The 24,538-nt window shown below is 35.0% G+C and overlaps 1 protein-coding gene across 2 annotated transcripts in view; it reads right to left on the bottom strand.

Annotated features, from left to right (window-relative positions):
• LOC111511188 (neurotrimin) overlaps nt 1-24,538 on the bottom strand; it is a 140,767-nt gene that overhangs the window by 24,683 nt on the left and 91,546 nt on the right. For both annotated transcript variants that reach the window (XM_074173177.1, XM_074173178.1), the window contains exon 3: nt 10,125-10,252. In XM_074173177.1, the coding sequence (XP_074029278.1) occupies nt 10,125-10,252 (128 nt within the window). The remainder of the gene's footprint in view (nt 1-10,124; nt 10,253-24,538) is intronic.

Below are 24,538 nucleotides of genomic sequence, written 5' to 3'. Positions count from 1 at the left end.
CAACGATTGAATCAGGGTTTCAGAACAGGGTACTAGCCCCATCATTTAGAAAAACACTTTTGATATATGAATTCAGCTAATCAAGTAGGTATTTGAAAGTTATGAAGACATACAACTGAAATATTCTAGACTTTTAGGAAAGTCGCAACAATTTAAAAAGCATCAAACCAAGATCTTTTGTTCAGAAACCGTTTTATATAATCATGAAAAAGTCAAAATCCATTATTGTATTAGTTTGAGAATGTCCATATAGGACGAAACTGCAGTAACCTTAGTTACAATTAAAAGTGGTAAAAAACATAAATTTTCATTTCTCTTTTCAATATGATCTCCTACCACGTAGTAATGGCTACATCCATCAATTGATCATCTCTGAATGTTGACAATTCATTTTACTGCCAATGAAATCGTTTTTCTTATTGAAATAATTCACAATAAAAAATATGTTCACCTATGGTTAATTACTTGAATCTGCCCTAATGAAACTTTCTGAATGGATTGCTTTAAAACAGTTCGTAACGTAATACAGACACTGTACTATGCAGACAATTACACATATCTCATTATGTCACAATATTTCTTGACAAACGCGCAGTTCAAAAGTAACGTATCTTGATAATGATGAATGGTTTCGATTTGAAATTCATTGTATTCTGAATGAAAAGCGTCATCAAAATAAAAAAAATTAGATTTGATTCAACGACCCTGTACTGTTTATTAATAGCAAAATTTGTGTCTAATTTTCCTGGAGTAAGGACTGAGTACACGTCTATCAATGTTACAGTAGCGCAGTCGATAATTCAACACATGTCGTAGTTCTCGTTTGTTGAGATTCCATTATTAATTCGTCACCAAATTAGCAAAGCTTTGGTGCAGAATCTCCTCGAGAGTAGAGGTGAAAGGAAATCACACTGGGTCGACTGTTATATTACAAGTAACTTTTCATCTACATTGTGTTATGGAACAGGTGATAAATTGTAGGAAAAACTTGATCCGACGCAAATATCTCTTTTCTGCTTGTCTTTGTATTCGTAAGAGACTTTCATCAATTCACATAATAAAATTGTAACTGATCGCTGTGTGTTCTTGTGAAATATTTGCAGAACAACTATGAATTTGAAAGATATTGCCATATGATAGTTTTCGTAAGATAGGCCAAAATAGGTGTAAAGAAGTGTAAAGAAGAGAATTGCGATCAACAGCTAGTACCTAATGGATATTGATTATTACATGAATATTTCAAGAATATACGAGTACGAGCGCCAAAGAAATAATGCATAATGTTTAATTGAGAAGGTTCATGCATATGTATGAATATGTATACAATGTGGAAAACTGTAGTGGAATGGAATTCGTATCTATATAACAGAAGTGAAATTCAAGACGAAAGCAAATTCTGAACATTTTAATAACAACAACTTACTCGAAAGAACAGTCAGACTTTGGAAAAATATATTGTTTCCACAAAAATGTTATACCATCTTGGACGATGTGCTAGAAAGAAATTTGAGTTCTTCATGTTTTCGTTGAAAATACTCAGATAAAAACAACTTTATTGTCTGAACTTTTGCTATTGTTATCCTATAATTTTTGTTCGTTTTGTACATTGTGTTTCATAGACCTTGTTTCTGAGATGATCTCACAATAAAAATTTCATGGTTTGAAATTAAATGACATCGCCGACTTTTCCATCTGTTGAAAAATGTTGTATTTGAACATTCTCTTACTGGAAAGAAATGATCGTCAACGGAATGGCTACTCTGAAGCGATGGTGGAACAGACTTTGACTGAAAGACACAAGATCCTCGCAAGGAAGAGAAGCCGTCACAACCAGTGCTTGCACTTGCCTACATCAGAGGATTATCGGAAAGAATAAGAAGTTATGGGTCCAAGTACAACATCAGAACCTGCTTCAGATCCGGAAACACTAACCGTAGCAACCTAACGAAAAAAATGCCACGTAACGTGGACTGCGATTCAAAGAATCGCATACACCGGATACCCTGTGAGTGCGGAAAATACTATATCGGCGAAACTAACAGGCCATTGAACGTTCGTATTGCCGAGCACAAGAAACACACACAGCGAAGAGAAATCATTAAATCCGAAATATCAGAGCATTTTTGGAACCGTCAACATAAGATCGAGTGGTACCTAGCTGACATCATGCACAAGGAGGAACACAAGGAGAAAATTCAAAGAAGCCGCATACATGTTGTTCAACAATGTATTTAGCCAAGGTAGCGTAGAGATACGAAACATATGGAAACCCATAATCAAGCGAAAAATAGCTTACTCCCGCTAAACCGTCATCTCCCGCTGAACCGGTAAATCGGAAAGAGGAGATAAGTGAAAGTACCTACTCGAAAGACCCATAAATAGTAATTTCTCGAAAGGATTAGTCTCGTCATCAGACAGGAAAACTATTGTGGATACTAATAATCGAAACGTCTTGAAGTAACTTGGTATAGAATCTTTATTTTTAATTTTTTGTTTAATTGTTCTATTTTTACTTGTATTTCATTCCACTGTAATTTCATTTCAGGGTTTTTTTGCTTGATATAATTTTAATTTATATTGGTTCTTTTAGGGATTTCAAATTATGTAATATTAAACAATGGAAGTTCGAACTGATGAAATTCAGTAATTGACACAATTCTCACATACAATTTGATATGAGGAAAAAACTTTCAAATCGTCCTTTAGTGATATCACGTTTGCTGTAGTACTGTAGTGCTGTTCAGAAGAATATTATAGTCAACTCAATCAAAAGCTTTAAAAAGGTCATTGTTTCCAACAGTTTTTTATCCTTTAAGAAGATGAATGTTCAAATTTGAATTCCATCGAAATCCAAACGGCGAATCTGTTGGAATTTTATGTTTTTAAGTATATCGTCAGTGGCTGATTAACAATTCATTCTGTTCGAGATGGCTCTTTAATCATACATTTTTGTTTTGTTGTGAATTTCTCTGACAATACGAAATCTCAAAAGAATCTGGAAATATTTCAGTGAACAAAGAATTGTTCAATAGAAGAGTTGAACGTTAGAAAAATTGGTCGTCATTGCCAGAGGAATTTTTTGGCTTTCGAGATATTATACACAGTTGAATATCAACTTTCATTGAAAGAACTGATTTCATGCTGCTTTTATAGGAAGTATTTCCAAAATTTGTCAGAAGATCATTTGGAAAAGTCTTTGAATTCTATCAATATCGAGAAAACATCATTATTTCTATTCACTCTTCATTTTTTTGTATACATCATGCAAAATTTCTCAGACATAACTTCACGAGGACAGTAATTGAATTTGTTTTCACCAGCCCCATTTCTACTTTATTTGTTTCCATTTGTGTGATATGCAGACATGAATTTATCCGAAGGCAAATTGAATATTTCGAAATGATGAACAAATATTACGAGTAACCGCCTCGAGTCACGCACGCCCAGTAATACGAAAATTTTTCTGCGGAATACGTTAATCCAAATTCTCATTACTTCCACGGCATACACTGACGGTCGAATTCAGAAAAAAATGTTCCTAATGAAACTTGTAATTTTCTTGACGACGAAGTTGTACTCATAATTTTGAAATCTTCAATATAGTATATGCGTTACCATGGAAGTCGTCAACATATGGGATTTTTATTTAATGATATAATTATATAAATATTACTGGAATTTTTTTTCCAATACCAAACCGTTGTTTTAATACCTCGACACGTGTTTCGATAACCAAGTGATCATCTTCAAGAGGAAGATCAAACTGATCTTCGCTGTTCTTCAAGAGGAAGATCAAACTGATCTTCGCTGATCTTCAAGAGGAAGATCAAACTGATCTTCCTCTTGAAGATGATCACTTGGTGATCGAAACACGTGTCATGGTGTTAAAATAACGGTTTGGTGTTGGGAAAAAACTCCAGTAATATTCATTACTACACCAAAGGTTCCAAACACTGCATCACAAGAACATAATTATATAAAATTGCATGTCACTAATGATTTTTAGTTTTCATTACACCAATAAAACTATAAATATATAAATCTCATTTGAGTCACTTTCGAATACAGGAAAAAAAATAATTTCTGGAGAAAATGAACCATAACGACAAGTTACAAATATTTTCAATGAACGACATCCCAAATGAACATCAGTTTTTTACTGCAGCAAGAATAATGATAAAATTGAAGTGTTCTTTAAACGATTTTTTTTTGTGGGGGACTCAATATTTTCTACTGTTTTTTGGGTTTATAACCTTCTACAATCTGAAAAAATAAATGATTATCTATTGATTCATCTTTAATTTTTCCAGATTGTGAAAGATTATGAACAAAAAAAAACAGTATAGAAAAGTGAATTGAATTGGTTTCGAATAAAATCTTTGAAGTTAAATTTTCCAGAAAGTGAAATGAATACACAACTTGAAGTTTGCTTTGTTAAAAAAAACGACAGTATCGCTTGAATTACAAAAGTATAAAAAATAGTTCATTGATGATAGTTTTCGTGCTGAGAATTACAATAAATTGTAGTTGAAAAGACGTAATTTCTCTGTACGAATAAAGTGCTTTTGATGAGAAAGAGAGAACATTTGTTATGAATTGATAGATGTACCCGTTAGTTACTACGTGGTAGGAGATTATCATAAAAAATGAGAAATAAAACTTACTAAGTTTCTTTGCCACTTTTATTTGTAACTAATGTTACAACAGTTTTATCGTAAAAAGATCATTTTCGAAGAATTACAATAAACTGAAAATAATTCATAATCTTAGCACTTATACAGGCCGTTTCTTCATGTGGTAACATTGCTATATTCTAAACCGTAACAGATATGAAAACGATTAAATAGGAAAAAAGATAACTGTATCACTGGTCGAAGAAAATTCAAGGGGGACTCTCGCCCTTCTCGAGTTATACGGGGAAAACGAAAAACATTTTTTTTTTCGTTTTTTTCAACGGAATTGCTATTTCGTAAAATATCAAAAGAAAAGGAAAATGTTATTGTATTCGAAGTGTACTATGACGATGTAATAATAAATATTCGATAAAACGTTTCATGTAAACATGGCCATCATCAACTTTTTTTTATACGGACCTGTCCCTTTTGTTACAGATATTGATAAAGGTAATAAATTAATAATCCAAGGTTATATCACATTTCATATTTATATAGAGTTTCATTTGAAATAACTACCATCATCAGTGAGAACGATTTTAAATTAACGTCCTGTCATTGATTCTTTTGTAAATTGAATTTCACTAGTTCGGACTTCCATTGTCTAATATATAAAATGATATGAAATCTCTGAAACAACTGAAAAAGAAGAATTAAAAATAAATGGCTGAAAATTACAATTATATTAGGCAAAAAAACCTGAAACGAAATAATAGTGAAATAAAATACAAATAAAAATAGAACAATAGAACAAAAAATAAAGAAATACAAAATGAAAATAAAGATTAATAATGAAAAAGATAAGAGATTTCAAGCCAAGTTAGTTCACGACGTTTCGATAGTTAGTATCCACAATCGTCTTCGGGTGATGACTGGACACCAAGAGATGACTATTTATGGGTCGTTCGAGTACTTTCACTTATCCCCTCTTTCCATTTTTTCCGCTTCACTGGTTCAGTGGGAAATGACGGGTTTCCATATGTTGCGTATTTCTACGCTAGCTTGGCTGAATACGTTGTTGGACAACATATATGTGGCTTCCTTGAATTTCTTCCTAAACCAATGTTCCTCTCTGTGTAGGATCTCAGCTTGGGACCACTCGATGTTGTGTTGATGGGTCCAAACATGATCTGCTATTCCTGATTTGCTGGTTTCCCCACGCTGTGTGTGTTTCTTGTGCTCGGCAATGCAAATGGCCTCTTAGTTTCACCAATATAGGATTTTCCGCACTCACAGGGTATCCGGTAAATGCAATTCTTGAAATCGCAGTCCGTGTTTGGTGGCATGATTTTCGTGAGGCTGCTACGGAAAGTGTTACCGGATCTAAAGCAGATTCTGATGTTGTATCTACTTGGAACCAATTCTCCTTATCCTCTCCGATAATCCTCTTATGTAGGAAAGTGCAAGCACTGTTTGTGACGGCTTCTCTTCCTTGCTAGGCTCCTGCTGTCTTTTAGCCAAAATCTTTTCTACCATCGCTTTGGAGTAGCCATTCCGTTGAAGATCATTTTTTGATGATGTCTAGTTCCTTCTCGAGACCTTCCTTCGTGTTACAGAGTCCGAAAGCACGGTATAATAGAATTTTGATGGTTCCTCTTTTAGTTGATTCTTCGTGGTTCAGATAATGTCCCGTGTGAGTGGGTTTTTGGTGTACAGATGTTTCCCACTTAGTGTCGGTCCTCTTTTGTAAATTGTTTCGATTTCTTAAAAAATAATTCAGACATTCGTACTTTTCGTTTTGGAAATTGTTGTATTGCTGTAATCCTTTTTTCAAGGCTCATTTATTTCTCCCTTATCAATTATAATTCCTAATATTTTCATAATTCTCAATCCTGGAGTAACTAACGCGTAGGCTTTGCTTGGTTTCTATGGCAGGAAAAATGAATTCGTTGAGAACTGTCAGACGTTTATGAACATATCAAGTATGTATTCAAATGATGAAAGGACTGATATGCTATTTAGTTATGTAAAATCTAATAGTATCCCTTTTTTTGGCAAAGAATATGTATGTTGAGTTATAGCCGAATCATCGTATTCCGAACATCCAAATGTTAACACGATTAGAAAGATATTTGAAGGACTATGGTGCATTCGACAGAAAGTAAACAAAAAAATGTGTGGTTACTAGTTGTATGATGAATCACGCACATCTAGTAACATACATCCATTATTTAGGATTGGCCAGTTACAAAAATTATTCTAATCAATATTGTTCTTTACGAGAATTTTCCCACGAAATAGGTATTTCTGTAAAATCCACCAGAACTATTTCGAAAAAGAACAAATAAAAATGCTAGAGTATACGTAAAGTTCATCACCTCAATGAAAGGGATTACGAAAGGCGAGTACGATTTGCAAAGAGGTTGAGACGTAGAAATATTTGTAAAAAATTAATATGGACGGACGAATCGAAATTCAGCAACAATGATTGGTTTAATAGAAAGATTCATTATAGGTGTAATAATACAAATGGACATTTATATATGGAAACCAATTTCAAAGAAAGATTCGGAATGAATGTTTGGTTGGGAATTGTTGGAACAAACATACTTGGCCCTTTCTTTCACGACCATCATTTGGATAGTGAAATGTATCCTCGTTTTCTATTCAATGTATTCGATGACTACTTAGATCAATTGCCTCTAAATATCCGCCATGAAATACACTATTTCCAACAGGACGGTGCTCCTCCCCATAATGCATCAATAGTCATGGAACATTTAGATGCAATCTTCCCAAGAAAATGGATTGAAAACAATGGACCAATTGACTGGCCAGCTTCATTTCCAGATCTTACTCCTTTAGATTTTTTTGTCTGGGGTTACATGAAGGATAAAATTTTTTCAACACCAAGTACAGATATCGACCATCTCAAACAAAAAATTAAAGATGCATGTATCAGTATTACACCTATTATGCTAGAAAATTGCCACAGAAATTTTCTACACTACAACGTATGTGCATTCAACAAAAAGGTCGTCATTTCGAGCATTGAATGTAGATTGCCATGTAGCTACGATTTTCCATATTGGTTTAATTATTCCCAAAAGTTCATAATAAAATAAATTGTTTCTTCTGTTTGATTGTTCAAACAGAAGAAACAATTTATGATGATTGTAGACATTTCAAATGAAACGTTAGAAAAATATCAAATATGAATTATTGTGAAATTATCGCTTCATCAATATCTATAAAAAAAGACAGGTCGAATATTTATTATTACATCATCAAAGTAGACTTCGAATACAATTACATTTTTTTCCATTTATTGATATTCTCCGAAATAACAGTTTCAAACGAAAAACAGCATTTTTGGTTTTCCCCGTATAACTCGAGAATGGTATGTCTATACCTACAGTAGATATACACTACTGTAGGTAATGATAGAGGTGTATAACTGAATAGAATACCTGAAATTTGTTTACCTGTGACAATGTGGATACGCTAATTTGACAACTGGTGAGTAAACTATATCGATTTTATCATTTAGCAAATTACATCCGCAATGCTTATAGTGCTTACGAATTTCCAAGTATTCCAAATAATTGAGTTGACAGCCCTTGTTTGCATAGTACAACATTTCCGTATCGCTTAGATTCGAAAAATTGTTTGTGGCTGCTTTCCAAGGAATTGTTTGAAAACCTCGAATTATTTTTACCTGAAAGTCCTTTCATGTTCAGCATACCGTTTTGAGAAATTTCGACCACACTGTCCCACATAAATACTATTATACTCCGGACACTTGAGCTTTCAAACTCCAGATGAAGTGGGCAAGACGGAAAAATCTGGAGTTGTTCGTAGTTAACGATAGCTGGGGAACGAAAAAATAGATTTATTTTAACAGACAGATATCCTTATAGAAAGAAACTGCAGTAACATTAATTACAAAAAAAGTGGTGAAAAATAGACATTTCAATTTCTCATTTTTCATGAAAATCTTAGATTTTTTGTGACAGATCATAACTAAATGAGGCAACTTCTTCTACAAATGGAAAGTAAGTTTTCACAAGTTACGATAGAGGTTCCAATTGAATTCTGGTTTTGTAATGGGGTATTGGATTCGGTATTCATTTGAAACTTGAGTCGATTGTTTGAGAAATGTTTCATGTACCTACCGAAATTACTTTTTGGGTTGAAAGGTTTTAAATACCCCTCAAAACTCATGCTATCAGCTTGGTGGGTGCACCAATATAAATCTCTATTTCTCTATTTGGATACACTCATTTTCACAATGCCCCGTAAAATTCATACTATCATTTTGGTGGGTACACCAATAAAAATCTCTATTTGGATACACTCGTTCTCACAATGCCCCCTAGAATTCATGCTATCAGCTTGGTGGGTTCACCAATACAAATCTCTATTTGGATACACTCGTTCTCACTTACAGACTCTATGTTTTTATTCGTGTTTTTTGATAAAAATTATATATTTTGAAACGAATTCGTAGTTCAGTGATTCAAGTATGAGGCTAGAAAACATATTTTGAAGTAGGAAATTATTAAGGCTTACTTGCGATTGAAAATAGTTGGAAAAAAATTTATAAAGAACATCACATAGTGTCACTCCATCTAGTGGACGAGGTATTAAACAACTGCAAATCCGTAATTTACCCGAATCCTCTGCATAAGGAAGAAAAACTCTCTTATTAGTCAGTGGGCTATGCTTGAAGACTGGCAATGAACAAATAAAGCAAATGAACTTCAAACGTTCAAGCCAGTCTCTCCAACTTCGGAAGAGGAATGAAATACTCTGAAAGAATTCCGATTTTCAATTGTGGAATATCATTGACTGTAGGTCGATGATGGTCACTATCTTGCACTGATGAGTGGCTAATAAGCTCGAAACCGGTCTGCAAGTGTGCCCGTTCCAGAATTGAAGGTCGACTCTTTCAATTGTATTGCCAATTGCATATGTAGGAAATTTTCTGTGAAGATTCCTGCACTGGAGACTGGCTTGAACGTTTGAAGTTCATTTGCTTTATTTGTTTATTGCCAGTCTACAAGCATAGCCCACTGACTAATAAGAAAATTCTCTGAAAACTACAACGTAGTGGTTTTGAAATATAATATTTTTTCCATTCATGTGTTTGAAGAAACGTTTATGGGGACTGCCTTCTAAAGCAGCCGTGGATTCAGATATTTAAACCATTTGTCGCTTCATTTCAATTCAGAGTTCTCGAACCCTCATTTGAATCACCGTCATTTTTCTATCTCAACCCAGAAGGGAGTCAGGAAGGATCGACGCTGCTTTTCCGAAACAAATGAAACTAACTTTTTATGACATCGCCTGCAAAATAGACAACTCTGTTTCAATGCAGTCAATTTTCCCTCCGCCGCGGTATACAATTATAGTCGCTCCATTTGCAGTCGCAAATTTGAAAATCCCTGAATTATAAGTTAGAACTAAGCGGCGGCTATCACGAACGCTACTGGTAAATTGCATACTCACAGCATCGTTGTGGTTCCAGAATATAAATGCTGGTGGCTCGGGACTATGTCGGACGACGCAGGTGAGGTTGATAGTGCTCCCACGATCAATGAACAGCTCAGGTCCGCCTACGATCTCTGTGTCTGGTTCTGAAACATTAACCGACGCTGAATATAGATCCGTGTCAGCAGATGCAGCGCTCTACTCAAACTTTTAGTGATTTCGATAAAAAATTCAAGTTCGAAAACTGAGGTGACAAAAGCTTTGAATGTTTTAGTTTTGATATAGTGTGAGTCTATGAAAACCAGTATGAGTTTACAATCTTCAACTATACCTAAAATTGAGTCGAAACAAAATGCACCACGTATTTTTGCACCGGCTGTACCACAAACTGGCACAAAGTGCAATGTGGCTACTGCTCTCAACAACACAACCTCTTGATGAAAATTGCTCTTATTCTTGAAATTAACTAATGATGAAAGCTCTAAGTTACGATTTTGGGTTCATTTCATACAATTCAGAAGCACTCTATTAATTATTCTAAACAAACATATTTTATATTAATTTTTTTAACTCCATTATATGGCAATTTCGGGAGCCCTCATTGATATATCTCTGCCGCTTGATGAAATGTTTCCTAGGAGTGGTTAAAAATTACAATTTGTTAAAGAGAGAGTCGTAAAATGCTTGGGTCTCTAAACTTACATAATCTGAAAAATAAATAAATATAGATCAACAGAGAATCTGCCCAAGTGTGATAAATGGAAAACTTTTCATTGATTTGACATTTGTCATAAGAAAAACATAGACAGGGTGTTTCCCACCTACGGTACGGAACTGCAGAGGGTGATTTGTTATGTCGTTTAAAAAAAAAGGCGTTGAAGTTAAAAAAAACGTTATGTATAATATATCATAAATATCCTTCCACCGATTTGGTTGAAATTTGCCAGAGTTTCTAGAAGTAATGATGCGTTTATTTAGCCCTAACTAGACATTCGATGTTCCGCCGTAAGACACTTGCCTTATAGGCTCTTCAGTAGCAAATACGGAAAACATTATAAGAAAAAACACTCAATTCGTTCATAATTACATTTTTTTGTCACACAATGGGTTCAATCCATCCATAACGTTGAAGACAGAATGTAAATAATGTTCAACCGCTTATTTGATTGAATCCCAGCCATAGGAACCTTGTTTAAATTGAAAAGGTTCATTTTTAGGAGAGATTTAATTTTGGGAAAGAAAGGCCATAAACTTTCTTTCCCAAAAATTAGTATCTCCTAAACATATACCCATTCAATTCAAACATTTCAGATACTTTATCAAAATTCACAAGACAAACTTTGCCGATTCCCACTGAACAGAAAAAAATGTAAATAGTTTTGAATGTTTGTATTGAAAATCTATTCAACTTTTGAAATTTTTGTAAAATATAATTTGGCTAACTAGTTTAGTGATCCAATAATTTTTCTGAAAAAGGGGTTGATTGGATAACAGGATCCATTTTTTCTCAAAAAAATAATTGTATTATTGCCGACGTTTCAAATTTAATTAAATTATTCTTCAGGGCTAACAATGAATTTTCATAAATATACCTTCCACAAAACTTATACGATTATTATTGTTTCAATTTCACAAGAAATGGTGAGTTCTCAACTAAATTACTCACCGAAAAGTAGTTTTTTACTATTTTAAAAACCACCAGATATGTCACATATTTAAAAATAAAAATAAAAAACATTGCAACAACAAATTTTCGAGACAATACCAATACAAAAAGACATAAAACAAACAAATGGCTTCATCTGTGGTTCTGATAAAGTGGTGTCAGTTTTTTAATCAATGGCAGAAAGAAAAATAATAAAAAGAGTGTAAATTATTCAGGTATTTTACGTATCAAATTGGAATATGCAGTATTGAGGTCATCGACATCTTTTCTAGTGTTAACACTATTGCATTTGAGGATAAGTATTATTTCGCTCAAAAGTCTTTTTGATAAATATGGTTGAACAACTAAAATAGTTGGATGATCAAAATCAAAAATGTGTCTATATTTTTTTTCATGTTTAACAAGAGCTATGGGGTTTTTTATATTCAGTTTCTTAGAGTCTCTCATGTGTTCTGAAACTCGTGTTTTAAGATACCGCCCGGTTTGACCAACATATCATTTGTAACAGCTTCCACAGTTCAATTTGTACACAATATTGGATTGTATTTCTTGTAGTTTTTTAGTTTTTTGTTTGAGAAAAAAATGCTGTTTCATTAGAAACAGCCACTTTCATTTCTTCGGTACTGAGTATCATTCCAAGTCTAACAGATAAATTTTCTTCAAATGGAATTTTATGATATTTGGGATTCACCCCTGTATTTTGGGAGGATAACCTTCTTTCTTTATATACTTGGCATTTGAAACTTCCATATCTTTCGAAGCTTTTTTCAATAGTTTCACTCAATCTCCAACCCTGGTTGGAAAAATTTAAAAAATTCAATTTTGGAACTGGCACCCCATCTGGAGAGATGAAGGTTTTGCAAATCGTTTCAGACCGGAACGGTAAAATCACAAACAAATTCCACCTATTTTGAAATATTTGAAAAAAAATCTTTTCTAGCAGTACTCGGTAGAAATGATTCAATCTTTATTGATTTTGAACTCCTCCATTTGTGGAACAATTTTCCTACGTCGTTTTCTCTCCGTGTATCCTTGTTATTCACACGAATTGGCTAAGTTCACAAACTCAGCTACTATCCGGCACGACTAATTAATCTTCTCATGATTTTTTAGCGTCACCATTTGTTGTCCATGAGGGCTGACACGCGGAGGTTGAAGCGAACTCATTCAGAGTAGATTTGGTCAGCGGTATACCATTCAAAGTTGGGTAAACAAGTTGCTATTGTGTTTTTTTGACTGATATCTGTGGAGAGAATGAGAAAGCGGAAATGTATCATTTTATTTCTGACACTGAATAATTATTTTTATTCATTATATACGTTTATGTGATCTCTCACCTGAAAATACAGGATTCAGAATGTCACTTTTCAGGTGACATCAATATCCATATTGAATGAGTGAGAAAAAGGCCTTCATGATTTCTGAATTTCAAGAGCACTGTTCAATGTTATATCATTTGGTCAACATTAATATTACTTCTTTTTCCCTTCGATCTTTACTTCCATTTAAACTATCAATACTGATTCAATAGAAGAAATCTGAAGATGATTCCAAAAATGAAAACAATAGAAGTGTAATTATCTTCAGAATTCAAATTAAGCCTTTCATCTAGGCAGTATCTTGTGAAATATATCAGAACGTTTGATCTTTCTCTTGAAGATGATCACTTGGTGATCGAAATACGTGTTGAGGTGTTAAAATAACGGTTTGGTGTTGGGAAAAAACTCCAGTAATATTCATGTATAAGAAAATCTTCAATTTCCCAATGAATTCATTTGTGAAGATATTCAATTTAGGCAACTATTTACGCTAGAAGTTGACCGAGAGTGAAGAGAAACTTCTAGCTAAGCAAATCGTGACAATTTTGTCAATGCGTTTATGAATCATGAAACTGTAAATGAACTGATTGTAAGTCACAACCATTCTAGATTTTTTAGATCAGTATGTTGGTCCAAACTCCATCAACTCCCCAATTTTACCAATAACCAAAGTGGACGACTCAATGGTAATAGCTACAGAGAAATCAAAATTACTAGCTGAACAATGTGCATCCTACTGCATAGTCAATTTTGAAGAAGTGCATTGTATCGACGAGTCAGTACCTGGAACTAATCGGCTTCCGATTTCTTTTTCGAGGGAGCACAGGGCTGGACATGGGTATCGTTTACTGTTTCAGTACCTGAGAGTCCAGACCTCGTAACACCTTTTTGTTCTTGCTGAGATACCAGCGCGACGTGGTTCCGATAATTCGATGACATCTCATATCAATCAAACGAAAAACAGAGTCCGGACTCACGTTGAATACTGTAAACCAAACTGAGGTGAATTGCAAAGGTACAACTGAATACCACGTTGGCAACAAGGCCTGTACAGCAGTATCCTTACGCTTCCATAACCTTACGGACAACTTTATCCGCATCTTTACCTACCTGTCTTCGAAGAAGAGAACATCCTTCGGAGACGCAGGGATATTTGAAGCTGCCAGCTACTTGTGTAGTGGCACAGTTCACGTAGGCTGTGCACGTTGTGTCTGTGCTTACATTCGGATGTATTCGGCTCTGACGAAGAAGGCCGAATTGTGGGTGGTGTAAGGACTGTTGAGTGCTGTTGAAGCCCAACAAGCTACAATGGGTCTTGAGAAAAGCCAGCAGTATCAAGAGCTGAACATTTTTTTACGTTGTAGTTTTAAAACATTTTCTATTTCCAAATGCCATTCTGATAACCTGGAACATATGTGTGTGAACTGTTTGATGATTCTGATTCCCACTAGCTTCATCTGTGAGTTTTGTAATGTCATCAAAACAAAGATTGATATTTATGTCGACCAAAAATGATCACATTATTTTTATATCTACGGCATCGACAACTATGGTCATTAACTTTTGATCATTAACTTTACTTTTTGCATAGGTTATGTTAATGACTATCCGAGCTACCTGTGGAGCTTCATCGCTATTGGCAAAAAGATAAATTCTAATGTACTTCAATTCTGAGAATTATACTATACAATAGCTTTCTCAGACATGTGCATGTTGACAGTTGGACTGGATTTTTATCATGTAAATTCCATCAAATAAGTAGAATTGAAACTTTCATCATGGAATGAATTTATTAGAAACACTTTTTCCAGTCTTTAACAAATCAACTCTCGATGCGCCTTTCGCTGAATAAATTAGCATCATCAGGAATCCAACGCCCTTCGTGGTATTAGCCAGGGGAGTAGTTGGTTTCTGATAGGTGTCAGTCCATTCAACCTACTGTGTACGTATATCCGAGACTGGTTTGAACGTATAAAATTCATTTCTTCAGATTTGTTTACTGCCAGTCTTCGGGCAAATTTCGCATATGTAGTTGGTAAGTACCTCGTCCACTAGATGGAGTGATTTTGTTGTTCGCTCCAACTTAGGAAGAGAAATGAAATACTGTGAAAGAATTCCAATTTTCAATTATGGAATATCATTGACTTTAGGTAGATGATGGCCACTATCTTGCACTAATGAGCGGCTAATAAGCCCGAAACTGGTCTGCAAGTGTGCTCGTTCCAAAATTGAAAGTCGACTCTTTCAGTTGTATTGCCAATTGCATATGCAGGAAATTTTCTGTGAAGATTTCTGCACTGACGCCTGTCGGGTATAATTCAACTCCCTTCGTGGTATTAGATAATCGACTGAATTCTATCTGAATGACTTTTGTATGACCATATTTTTTTCAGTTTTTATTAATTCTTTCAGAGTCATTTGAAATAAATTGCAACCGTTCTGGTGATCGAGTGAACCTCTCTTTCTGATTGATTTTCCGTAATGGCCGACATCATTGCGATGCTGCAATTTCATCAAGTATTGATGAAGACGAATCCATCCATTATCTAGTCTCGATTGGATGAATCCAGACTTCATTCTACACGAGTTTACTTCCATTCCTAACTTTCATGTCGGAGAAGTTTCAGTCGATAACTCTCATACAATATTAATAACCTGAAAGATACTCTCGAAATGAATTTATCCTCCAAGATGAGAAAATCGAGAAGGTGAAATTGATACCCTCTATAACAAAATGTAATTTCCCAATAATAGCAATATTACCCGTTTATTAAAACTGTTGAGCTCCAAGAGAACTTTATAATGTTAACAGGTCTCATGTTTCCAATTTCCTTCGAAACCTTTGATAATGAACAAAATCATCAAAATGTCAATTCCAGTCATTCATGCATGACTATTGAAGTATAAGTCAAAACAGTTTTCGAATAACTAGGGGTTGTTGGTTTATATAAGAATAAACAATGGCTTTTTAGGAATGGACCTTTATCGCTGTTCATTGTTCTTCTCATGCCTATCTTCATTATTTTTGAACTTTCAAAAGCATATTAACAGAAATCCTTCACCTATGTCCATTCTCCAAGATGAGTGAGGTGACATTCGACTTTCCTGGGCTACGGAATAGGATAACGCCGCGTACTCTTTTGAACCAGTTTAATTAGCCTGTTAAGTTGGAGTACTTTTTGACGCAGTCCTGACGAATCCTCAACTTCTTTTTCAATCAGTTTTTCAATCGTTCTAACCAGTTATTTATCACAATGAGAATATAATGATCCGGGCGGTCAAACGGTAGCCGGTCGGTTCGACGTGGGTGCTTTGTTCACTCCCTCAAATCGTCCGCCGTGTTGGTCGCTGGTTCAAGCCCCAGGTTGAGCGATTGATTTTTACTTGCTCTCGTCCAACACGTGTTGGAAATCACACGTTAAAAGGTAAGACCTTGTTAGTCCTTAGCTCGCACAACTTTCGTCTTCTGAGGGTTATTGTTCGTAGGGGTGCGACAGTTGATTAACGGAAAAACAGATTTTAAACAAATTTTCAAACAAATGTGTTCTCACACATCGGATCTGTAATTCAAAATATTTATCCTGCAGATGTTATTTGAAACCCACTGTTTTTGCTTGATGTGAGTAAATCTTCAGAAAAAAAGTATGACAACTATAGTTGCTGTCTGACTTTCAGTTACTTTCAAAGTGGTATCTGTTACATAAAAGTTTCAACTGAAATGATATTTCAGTGCATCAACATCTGCAAACTAATAGTAGGTACTGAAATTCTGACATTCATCGAAACCAAAATATGTATTCAGGCATCGACTTCCATGTTAAATTTTGAAATAACTTTGGAATTCCACTTTTTATCCATATTCTGAGATATTCTTCAAACGGGTGAAAAACCTGGAATCACGAAACATAAATTTTCAAATATCAGTGATCTACTCAGAATATGCTAGTCTCATAGTTCAATACCCAAAAACCAATCCTCTACTTCATTCGGGTCTCATCCACAAATTACTTACTCTATAGACGTTTCACGCAAATGTTCAAGGTCACAGTCGTTTTTATAGTTCGTTGTGCCCACCTGTAGGGGTCTCTGCTACAAACTACTTGAAGTGGTGTGTGGTCTCTGCAGAGATTATAGGTTATGTCGATTGTTGACATTTTTCCTTTGAAAGGAATTTGATTCGTATTATTTTTATTAGTGTTCTTGGATCAGTTAGTTTGTATCTTATATAAACATATTTATCCAGTGTTATTACATTCTTATATTTGATATTTTTCCATTATTCTTAGTGAACTTCGTTTTCAACTATGTCGTGTGGGGCTGTAGGGAATGCTGCATTTCAAAGTGTTCAGCGTCTGCACCGCTACACAAATTTCCAAATCCTGGAAAATATCTAGAACAATTCGGAATATGGGTGCACTCTATCAATGGTAGGGATTTCAAAGAAATGGACCCAGTAATGGTGTATCGCTCTGAAAGAGTTTGTCATAAACATTTCGAGGCCAAATACCATTCATCGATGTCGAGTAGACTTCAACCAATGGCTGTGCCTACATTATATTTGAGAAACATTTCAATTCTTGAACGACCAAATAATAAAAAAATTCAGGTCAAATTATTTTTCTCATCATTAACAGTTCTGACATCTCAATTCTCAAATTAGCGTGACTTCTGAGATGCGTGAAAATTTCAATTTGAATATTTCATTGCCACAATTATTTTGATTCTTCATCTAAACGGTTTTCAATGAGTTTGCCTACTATTTTATTTTCAGATGAAATTGATCTATTCGATTCAGATGAGCCGTCAACTTCTTCAGCCATGCCATTGACATTGGTTTTGGAACCGGATTTCTTTAATGGTTTGGTTTGGTTATTTTTCATTACCATATTTTGCGTTTTCACAAATGAGTCTTCATATCTATTCATTTATTTGTGGAGTAATTGACATAATTCTTTTTCAGAAAATGCTGTTGGTTGTCTGATGTCACCACTTCAGCTCCTGAAGCATTCAGAATTAAAAAAAAACTGAAAAAACCACCACATGAAATAGTTTAGGTGCTTGATATTATATTTTTGTTTTATTTGATTAACCTGTTTTATTTACTATGCCAAACTATATAACATTACAATTATTTACCCTTCATATGCGAATTATGTTTCACTCCCACCTTGAAAAATTCATTATTTCTATCTTGTTATTGGAATCAACCATAGCATGACTTTATTTTGATTTCAGTAGCAAATTAGAATATTTATATTTAACACTTTCAAAGTAAACAATGGTTGAGCTATTAAACTATGAGATTGGAACCTTTGGTGAACAGTTGAAACTTTTCCTAGAGATCAATTATCCTAACACCAAACTGATATTTTTTGCACTCGACGCGTGTTTCGCTAACAAGGTAAGCATCTTCATCTATCAATAGATACTGTATCAATTTTCTTCTCCTGAAGCTGAAAATCATTGCCAGCTGACAGCATTGTCGTCAACTACGCATGCTCATAATTTGACAAACTATTGCTGCGACCTATACAGGTGGGAACAACGAACTACAAAAGCATCTTCGACCAATACCATTGCCGTGAAGCGTCTATAGAGTAGGTGGTTTGTCGTCTTATCATAAATTTGTTTCATTTTCGATCATCTTCAAGATAATCAATTTACGCTACGGTTTACCTACCCTTAATAGTATTTCAATAGAAAATGTAGAAATTTGTAGAGATATAATCTGATCTGTTTACGATTTTTTCAAGGACGAAACATAAGCACTACAGAAAAATTCTTAGGGCGCTCTTGGAGCGGTGCCTGTACAGAAGTAGTGATTGACATTGTATTTGAATCACTGGAAATTGAATCCATTTGGAAAAACGTTCTCAGGAAATTTATTCCACATTAACGCTGCTCTCCAAATGGAAGAGTTCCTAAACAGTGAAGTTCGAGGTATACTGAGTTGAATCTCAAAGCGATGACCAGCCACAGTCCGTCGCGTATTTCTGATTTGTATCGCTCTTGGTGAAGTCAAATGAGCCAGGTCACTTGAACACTTCCTTTGGAAGTATCTATAGAGAAGAGACAAATCTCCAACTTTTTCTCCAGACTATCCAGACTATCAAAGTTACAAATGATGTTCGCGTCTCCAATCAGGCGAATAGGTCCTTTCTGGATGGAATCTAGCAGCTTCAGGGTATGTTTGGGGGGAGCTCCATACATGAGAACAATATTCAAAAGAAGGTCTGATATGAGCTTCATAAAGTAACAAAAGTTGCTGAGGTGTGAACAGTTTTCTGGTTTTCTGTTTCAAGCTTTTGAGAAGCAACCTTTGCAATTCCAGCGACATGATTGTGACAAGACATTTTGGTGTTCATTTTAACCCCCAACAAACTCATCGATGCAGAAAGCGGAACTGTCTGTCTTGACATTATCATATCCGGTTCAGAAACACCAAATCGATGCCTGGGTTTTTGTGGCATTGAATTGAACCTGGTTACTTTCACCCCAATTTGACATTCCTTCCGAATCCTCAATAAGATATTCAACCTCCTGCTGCTGGTGAAGATGTTCATCCACAGCCGATGTCCTGTAATGACGAGACAAGTATGCTGTTGTCAGCCAAGCAATACATTGGAATTTTTCGGGGGATATCCATCGACAAGCTATAGCATCGAAGTTTGGCCAGCAAACCCTTATGCGACACACGGTCGAAGGCCTTAAAAATATCAAGCGCAACAGCTCTTGACTTTCCATGTTTCTCTATTGCGTTATTCCAAATAGAAGGTCGCCTGTTAAACTTTGTTTCTGGAAGCCATATTGATGATGGTTCGAAGTGTTGAAGCCTTCCAAATATTTGAGGAGAAAGCCGTAAAACCAGCATATGGTTTACGGCTTTCTCCATGATTTTTGAAATCACCGATAGGAAAGCGACTGGTCTATAGTTATTTGGAAGAGTTTTCTTTCCGTTTTTGTAAATAGGCTGAACGCGAGCCTCTTTCTTGTAAGACTGGTTGAAAAGTTTGCAAAATACTGGTGCGAGTTCATTTGCGCACTTTTTAAGTACGGTGACGGATACTTCATCAGGGCCAGAGGCCTTGTTGATATTGAGCTGTTTCAAAATTCGCCTAACTAGACGCTGTCGAAAAGTAATTTTCGGTATTGTGGATCCTAGTGTGGGAATAGTGGGTGGTGCCTTTCCCAGAAAATCGACTGTGGAGTGGGACGCAAATTTTTTAGCTGGTAGGTTTGCTTTTTCTATGGGCGTTGTTGCAATTAATCCATCCGCTTGTGTAAGTGGTGGAATTGTAGATTTTGTGAAGTTCTGATTAACAGCTATAGCTACCGACCAGACGGATCTAGACCCGTTGGGTTTGGCAAGCAGTTTATTCCTAATTCTCTGATTGTGAAGTTCTCTGCTTTCATTTATCCTAAGTTTTCAGCTGTTGCCAGCATTAACAAACCTAGTTCGATCGATTTTTGTCACTAGGATTTCTGCACCACTGCCAGTGGGCGAGTTTTTTGGAAGTGACAGCTTGCTAGCAATTTTTGTTGAACCAAGGTTTGCCGTTAGAAGGTCGTTTCATTGAAAGAGGAGAATATCCTTATCAATCCATATCCTACGATGATGTTAGAATAATTTCCGTGTTTTTAGAAGTACAAGTTGCTGGATCTTTGAAGCTGAAATAAACGTATAGCCAGAGGAAATTTCTTAAATGATCTTGAAGATCCTTCCATTCGGCTGATCTGCAATGCCAAACTTTGCGCGGCTTAGATTTTTCCCCAACATTTATCGGTAATTCACTCAACACTGAAATGAGTTAGTGGTTTGAAGATCTCAATGGAAACCTCAAGGTGTTAGGTGTTTATCCAGAAGGCAGGCATATTTTCCGTCACGGCCAGGAACCCGGGTTGGCTCATTTATAATGTGAGTAGCTCCGTTGCTTATTGCAAAAGCCTCAGTTTCGCAACCTTGTTCGTCGTTGATATTTGTAAATTTGAGCCATTCTATATTGTGGACAATGAAGTCATCGAATATGGAAATTTCGGCACTGAGATGATTGATTCGCTGAAAATCAATGGTATTTGCAAGTGTAGAGAATAGTTCCCTATATTATGTATCGCTAGGTAGTCGATATACGCAACATATAAATTTGATGATCTTCGGTGATATTATTTTGAACCACATAACATCAAAGTTTCAGGGTTCCCGCATTTCCTCTCGTCGACAGGAGAGATCGCTTTTGATATAAAGAGATATTCCAAAGTTACGTCTGAATCGTGAGTGGAAATCATAGCCAGGATATAGAAAATTGACCGGGTTCGTTGAAGCACTGACTTTGGTATCTGTGAGTGCAAGAATATGGGGACTATTTGATTGCAAATGTTGGTGCACTCAGTTTATATTTGAGTTGAGTCCTCTAATATTGCAGAAGTCGATTTTGAAGTTGCTTGTGAGCCTCTTAGCAACTGCAGTTACCATGCTATTTACGTGTAGACTGATGTTAGGAAAACCCTGCTGACTACCAGAAATAGTGGTCCTTGAATCAGCTCCCACCCTGAAATACAATTGGGAACTATTTTACCTCCAGAGTATTTTGATCCTAGGAGCATCATCATGCATTTTTTATTATATTCTCACCTTCAAATTCGGAAACAGCGGCACACCAACCTCACGCTGCTTAAGTCATTGCGATGGTATCTCACCGGGCGATGCCGGGTGGGACGAGCGTCTACCATCTAGCAACATCTACCATCTAGGTATAGAAAATATAGGGCTAGCAGATATCCTGATTACTTCAATGATTGATTAGGCTAATTGAAACAGCACGAATATATAAATTTCTTTAAAAGAAACAAGAAATCTATAAAAACATATGAATTTTGTGTTCAGAGGGTACCTTGAATTTGGACATTGTGTTATAAAACACCTATGATTTTCATAATAATTATTCATACATAACATTCTGAACCCACTGATGCAATGTTTAGTTTTTAGTAACTAAAATTAATTATTTAATATAACGTCGATTCTAGGAACTTCATAAATAATGAATATCTAGAAAGTATCTGAAATTACATCCGAAGTTTCATTCAGAGCTTCAACTAGGCCAATATATTTTCGACAAACTATGTAGAGACATGCAAGTTGGAGTCCAGCGAATGAATGAATGAAACATATTTTCCACGAAGGAATTCATTTTCCAGGAGAACTCTTAGCCATTTCTTCATTCCGCTTCGAAAATTCTGCCCGATATTAGCGGAACTTCTTCAAGATCTCACAAACTTATTACTTGTTGGGTGAAATGCAACTTTTCCAACCTGTATTTTTTAGATGTTCACAGGCAATTCAGAAAACACTTCATGTTTTAGAAATGGAAAAAATAGTTCATTTAAAAAATTTTGTTTGATTATAAACACTGAAATATTTTTTTCATGTTGAAAAATTGGATATCACAGAAAAAACAGTAAATCATTAATCATGAAACAAACTGAATTTTTTAGCTTTTTCGATAATCAAAATGATCAAACACGACAAATTACTGATAGGTTTTTTTTGTGAAAATTACGGCAGATTAATATACAGGGGGATACCTTACCTTTACCAAATATGAGCCCCATATATAAGGCCGCCTGTGAGAGATGAAGGATCAGATTAGTAAAAAAAATGATCACCAGAAATTCTCAAGCGTGTCAGATTAAGGTAGGGTGAGTTAATTACCTGCTAAAAAGTGTATATTCCAGTAATCTGACAATTTGAAAGTGATGTAAAGGAAGGGGAGGGCAGCAAAGTTGTAAAAAAATAACGTCATTTCGACATTCTCGAGCATACCAATTTTTTTTATTTTGAAGAAAATAATTCAAGGATAACGAAAAATATACAATCTGACGATTTCCGCAAGCCGAAATAACAAAAATTCGTAGATAAAGTTTAATGCGTGCAGCTGTGTGATACCTATATTTCCCTCTCCGAGTTTCTGTTCCTCTATTCTCTTTTCACATTTTCTCTGTCTATTACTCTCTCACTCCGTCCCCACTCTGAATTCTGTTGCCATGACGCCATCACAGCTGATCACAGATACTCGTTCGTGATGAAAATGATGACTGATTAATCAATCAATTGATGGATGTAGCCGTTACTACGTGGTAGAAAATCATAATGAAGAAAAGAGAAATTAAACTGTGGTAAAAGTGGTAGGAAACATAGAAAGTTTCATTTCTCTTTTCTTGATTGATAAATCAATTGATTATAAAAAATCAAATTTTTTGAGCATTTTAAAAGAAATATTTTCTTATAAATACAAGTATTCTACTTAAAAAACATACACTGGTTGTCCCGATCGAAATCACCTCATTTAAGGTTTATAAATTATTACTTATTATATATAGTTCACGGTTCAAAAGAAAAGTCTACTTTAAATTTGTCTACATGTTAATGAATTTGGTGTTGATTAAACAGTTCAAATATATTTGAAAGTGGTATCAAACAACGCAGAATTACATAGAGTATCCATAAAGCTAATCAAATTATATGTCCATCACTTGATTTGTCTGCATTCTGTACTTAATTCAGTGAATTTTGTGAATTGTGCAGATAAAATCAAGACAAAAACAGCCAGCAGTGAATAAAAAACATACAAGTGAACATCTGGATAAAAACAAGTCAGGGTCGGTTTAAGGTTAAAAATGAGAAAGTGTGTGAAATGCAATAAAAAAGAATCCAATTCCGCTATAATATTTCCGTATGACTCTTGTAAGGCTCTCATTTGTGTTGTTTGTGCAAAACTTAATGCTTCAGAGATTAAATGCCTAGAGCTAAAAAATGGAAGAAAACTCATGTTTCTCTGTGACGAATGTGGACAAGGTTTTCAGAATGTACCCGAATTGATAGTAAAATTAAAAAAAGACAGAGGAGAGACTGGAGACTCTTGAAAAAAATATGAATAACCTCAAGAATAAAGTTTCCATTGGAGAGGAATGTGAAGAATTTATATCTGAAATGTTGGAGCGTCAAAAAAGGTCATCCAACATTATGATTGCCAATATCAGAGAGGCAGCAGCGGAAAGGGGCATTGATAGGAAAGAAGAAGATACAAACAGTGTAAAAGACCTACTTAAAGAACATAATGTGGACTTAACTGGTATAAAAGTATTTAGAGTTGGTAAGCCAGTTGAGGGCAGAGCCCGGTTGATGAAAGTCATTTTCAATAACTCGGCGGATGCTCTCAGAGTTCTTAAGTCAAGAAAAAATAATGGTAATACTGTTAAAATTCTTTCAGATCAAACTAAAAAACAGAGGAAATACTATTTATCAGTAAAAAATTTAAAATTAGATGCATTACACGCAGAAGGGGACACATCTAAATTAATAAAATATATAAACAATAAGCCTACTATAGTTTCAAAAACTCATAACTTTCGAAACCATTAGAAAGAGCTCCTACATTCAATTTCGTTGT

The sequence above is a fragment of the Leptinotarsa decemlineata genome, unplaced genomic scaffold, assembly GCF_025532065.1.
Source record: "Leptinotarsa decemlineata unplaced genomic scaffold, Ldec_3_MD MMD2_tig00000218_RagTag_RagTag, whole genome shotgun sequence".
NCBI lineage: Eukaryota > Metazoa > Arthropoda > Insecta > Coleoptera > Chrysomelidae > Leptinotarsa > Leptinotarsa decemlineata.
Note: the sequence above shows the minus strand (reverse complement) of the source record. Positions and strands in the feature narration are given on the sequence as shown.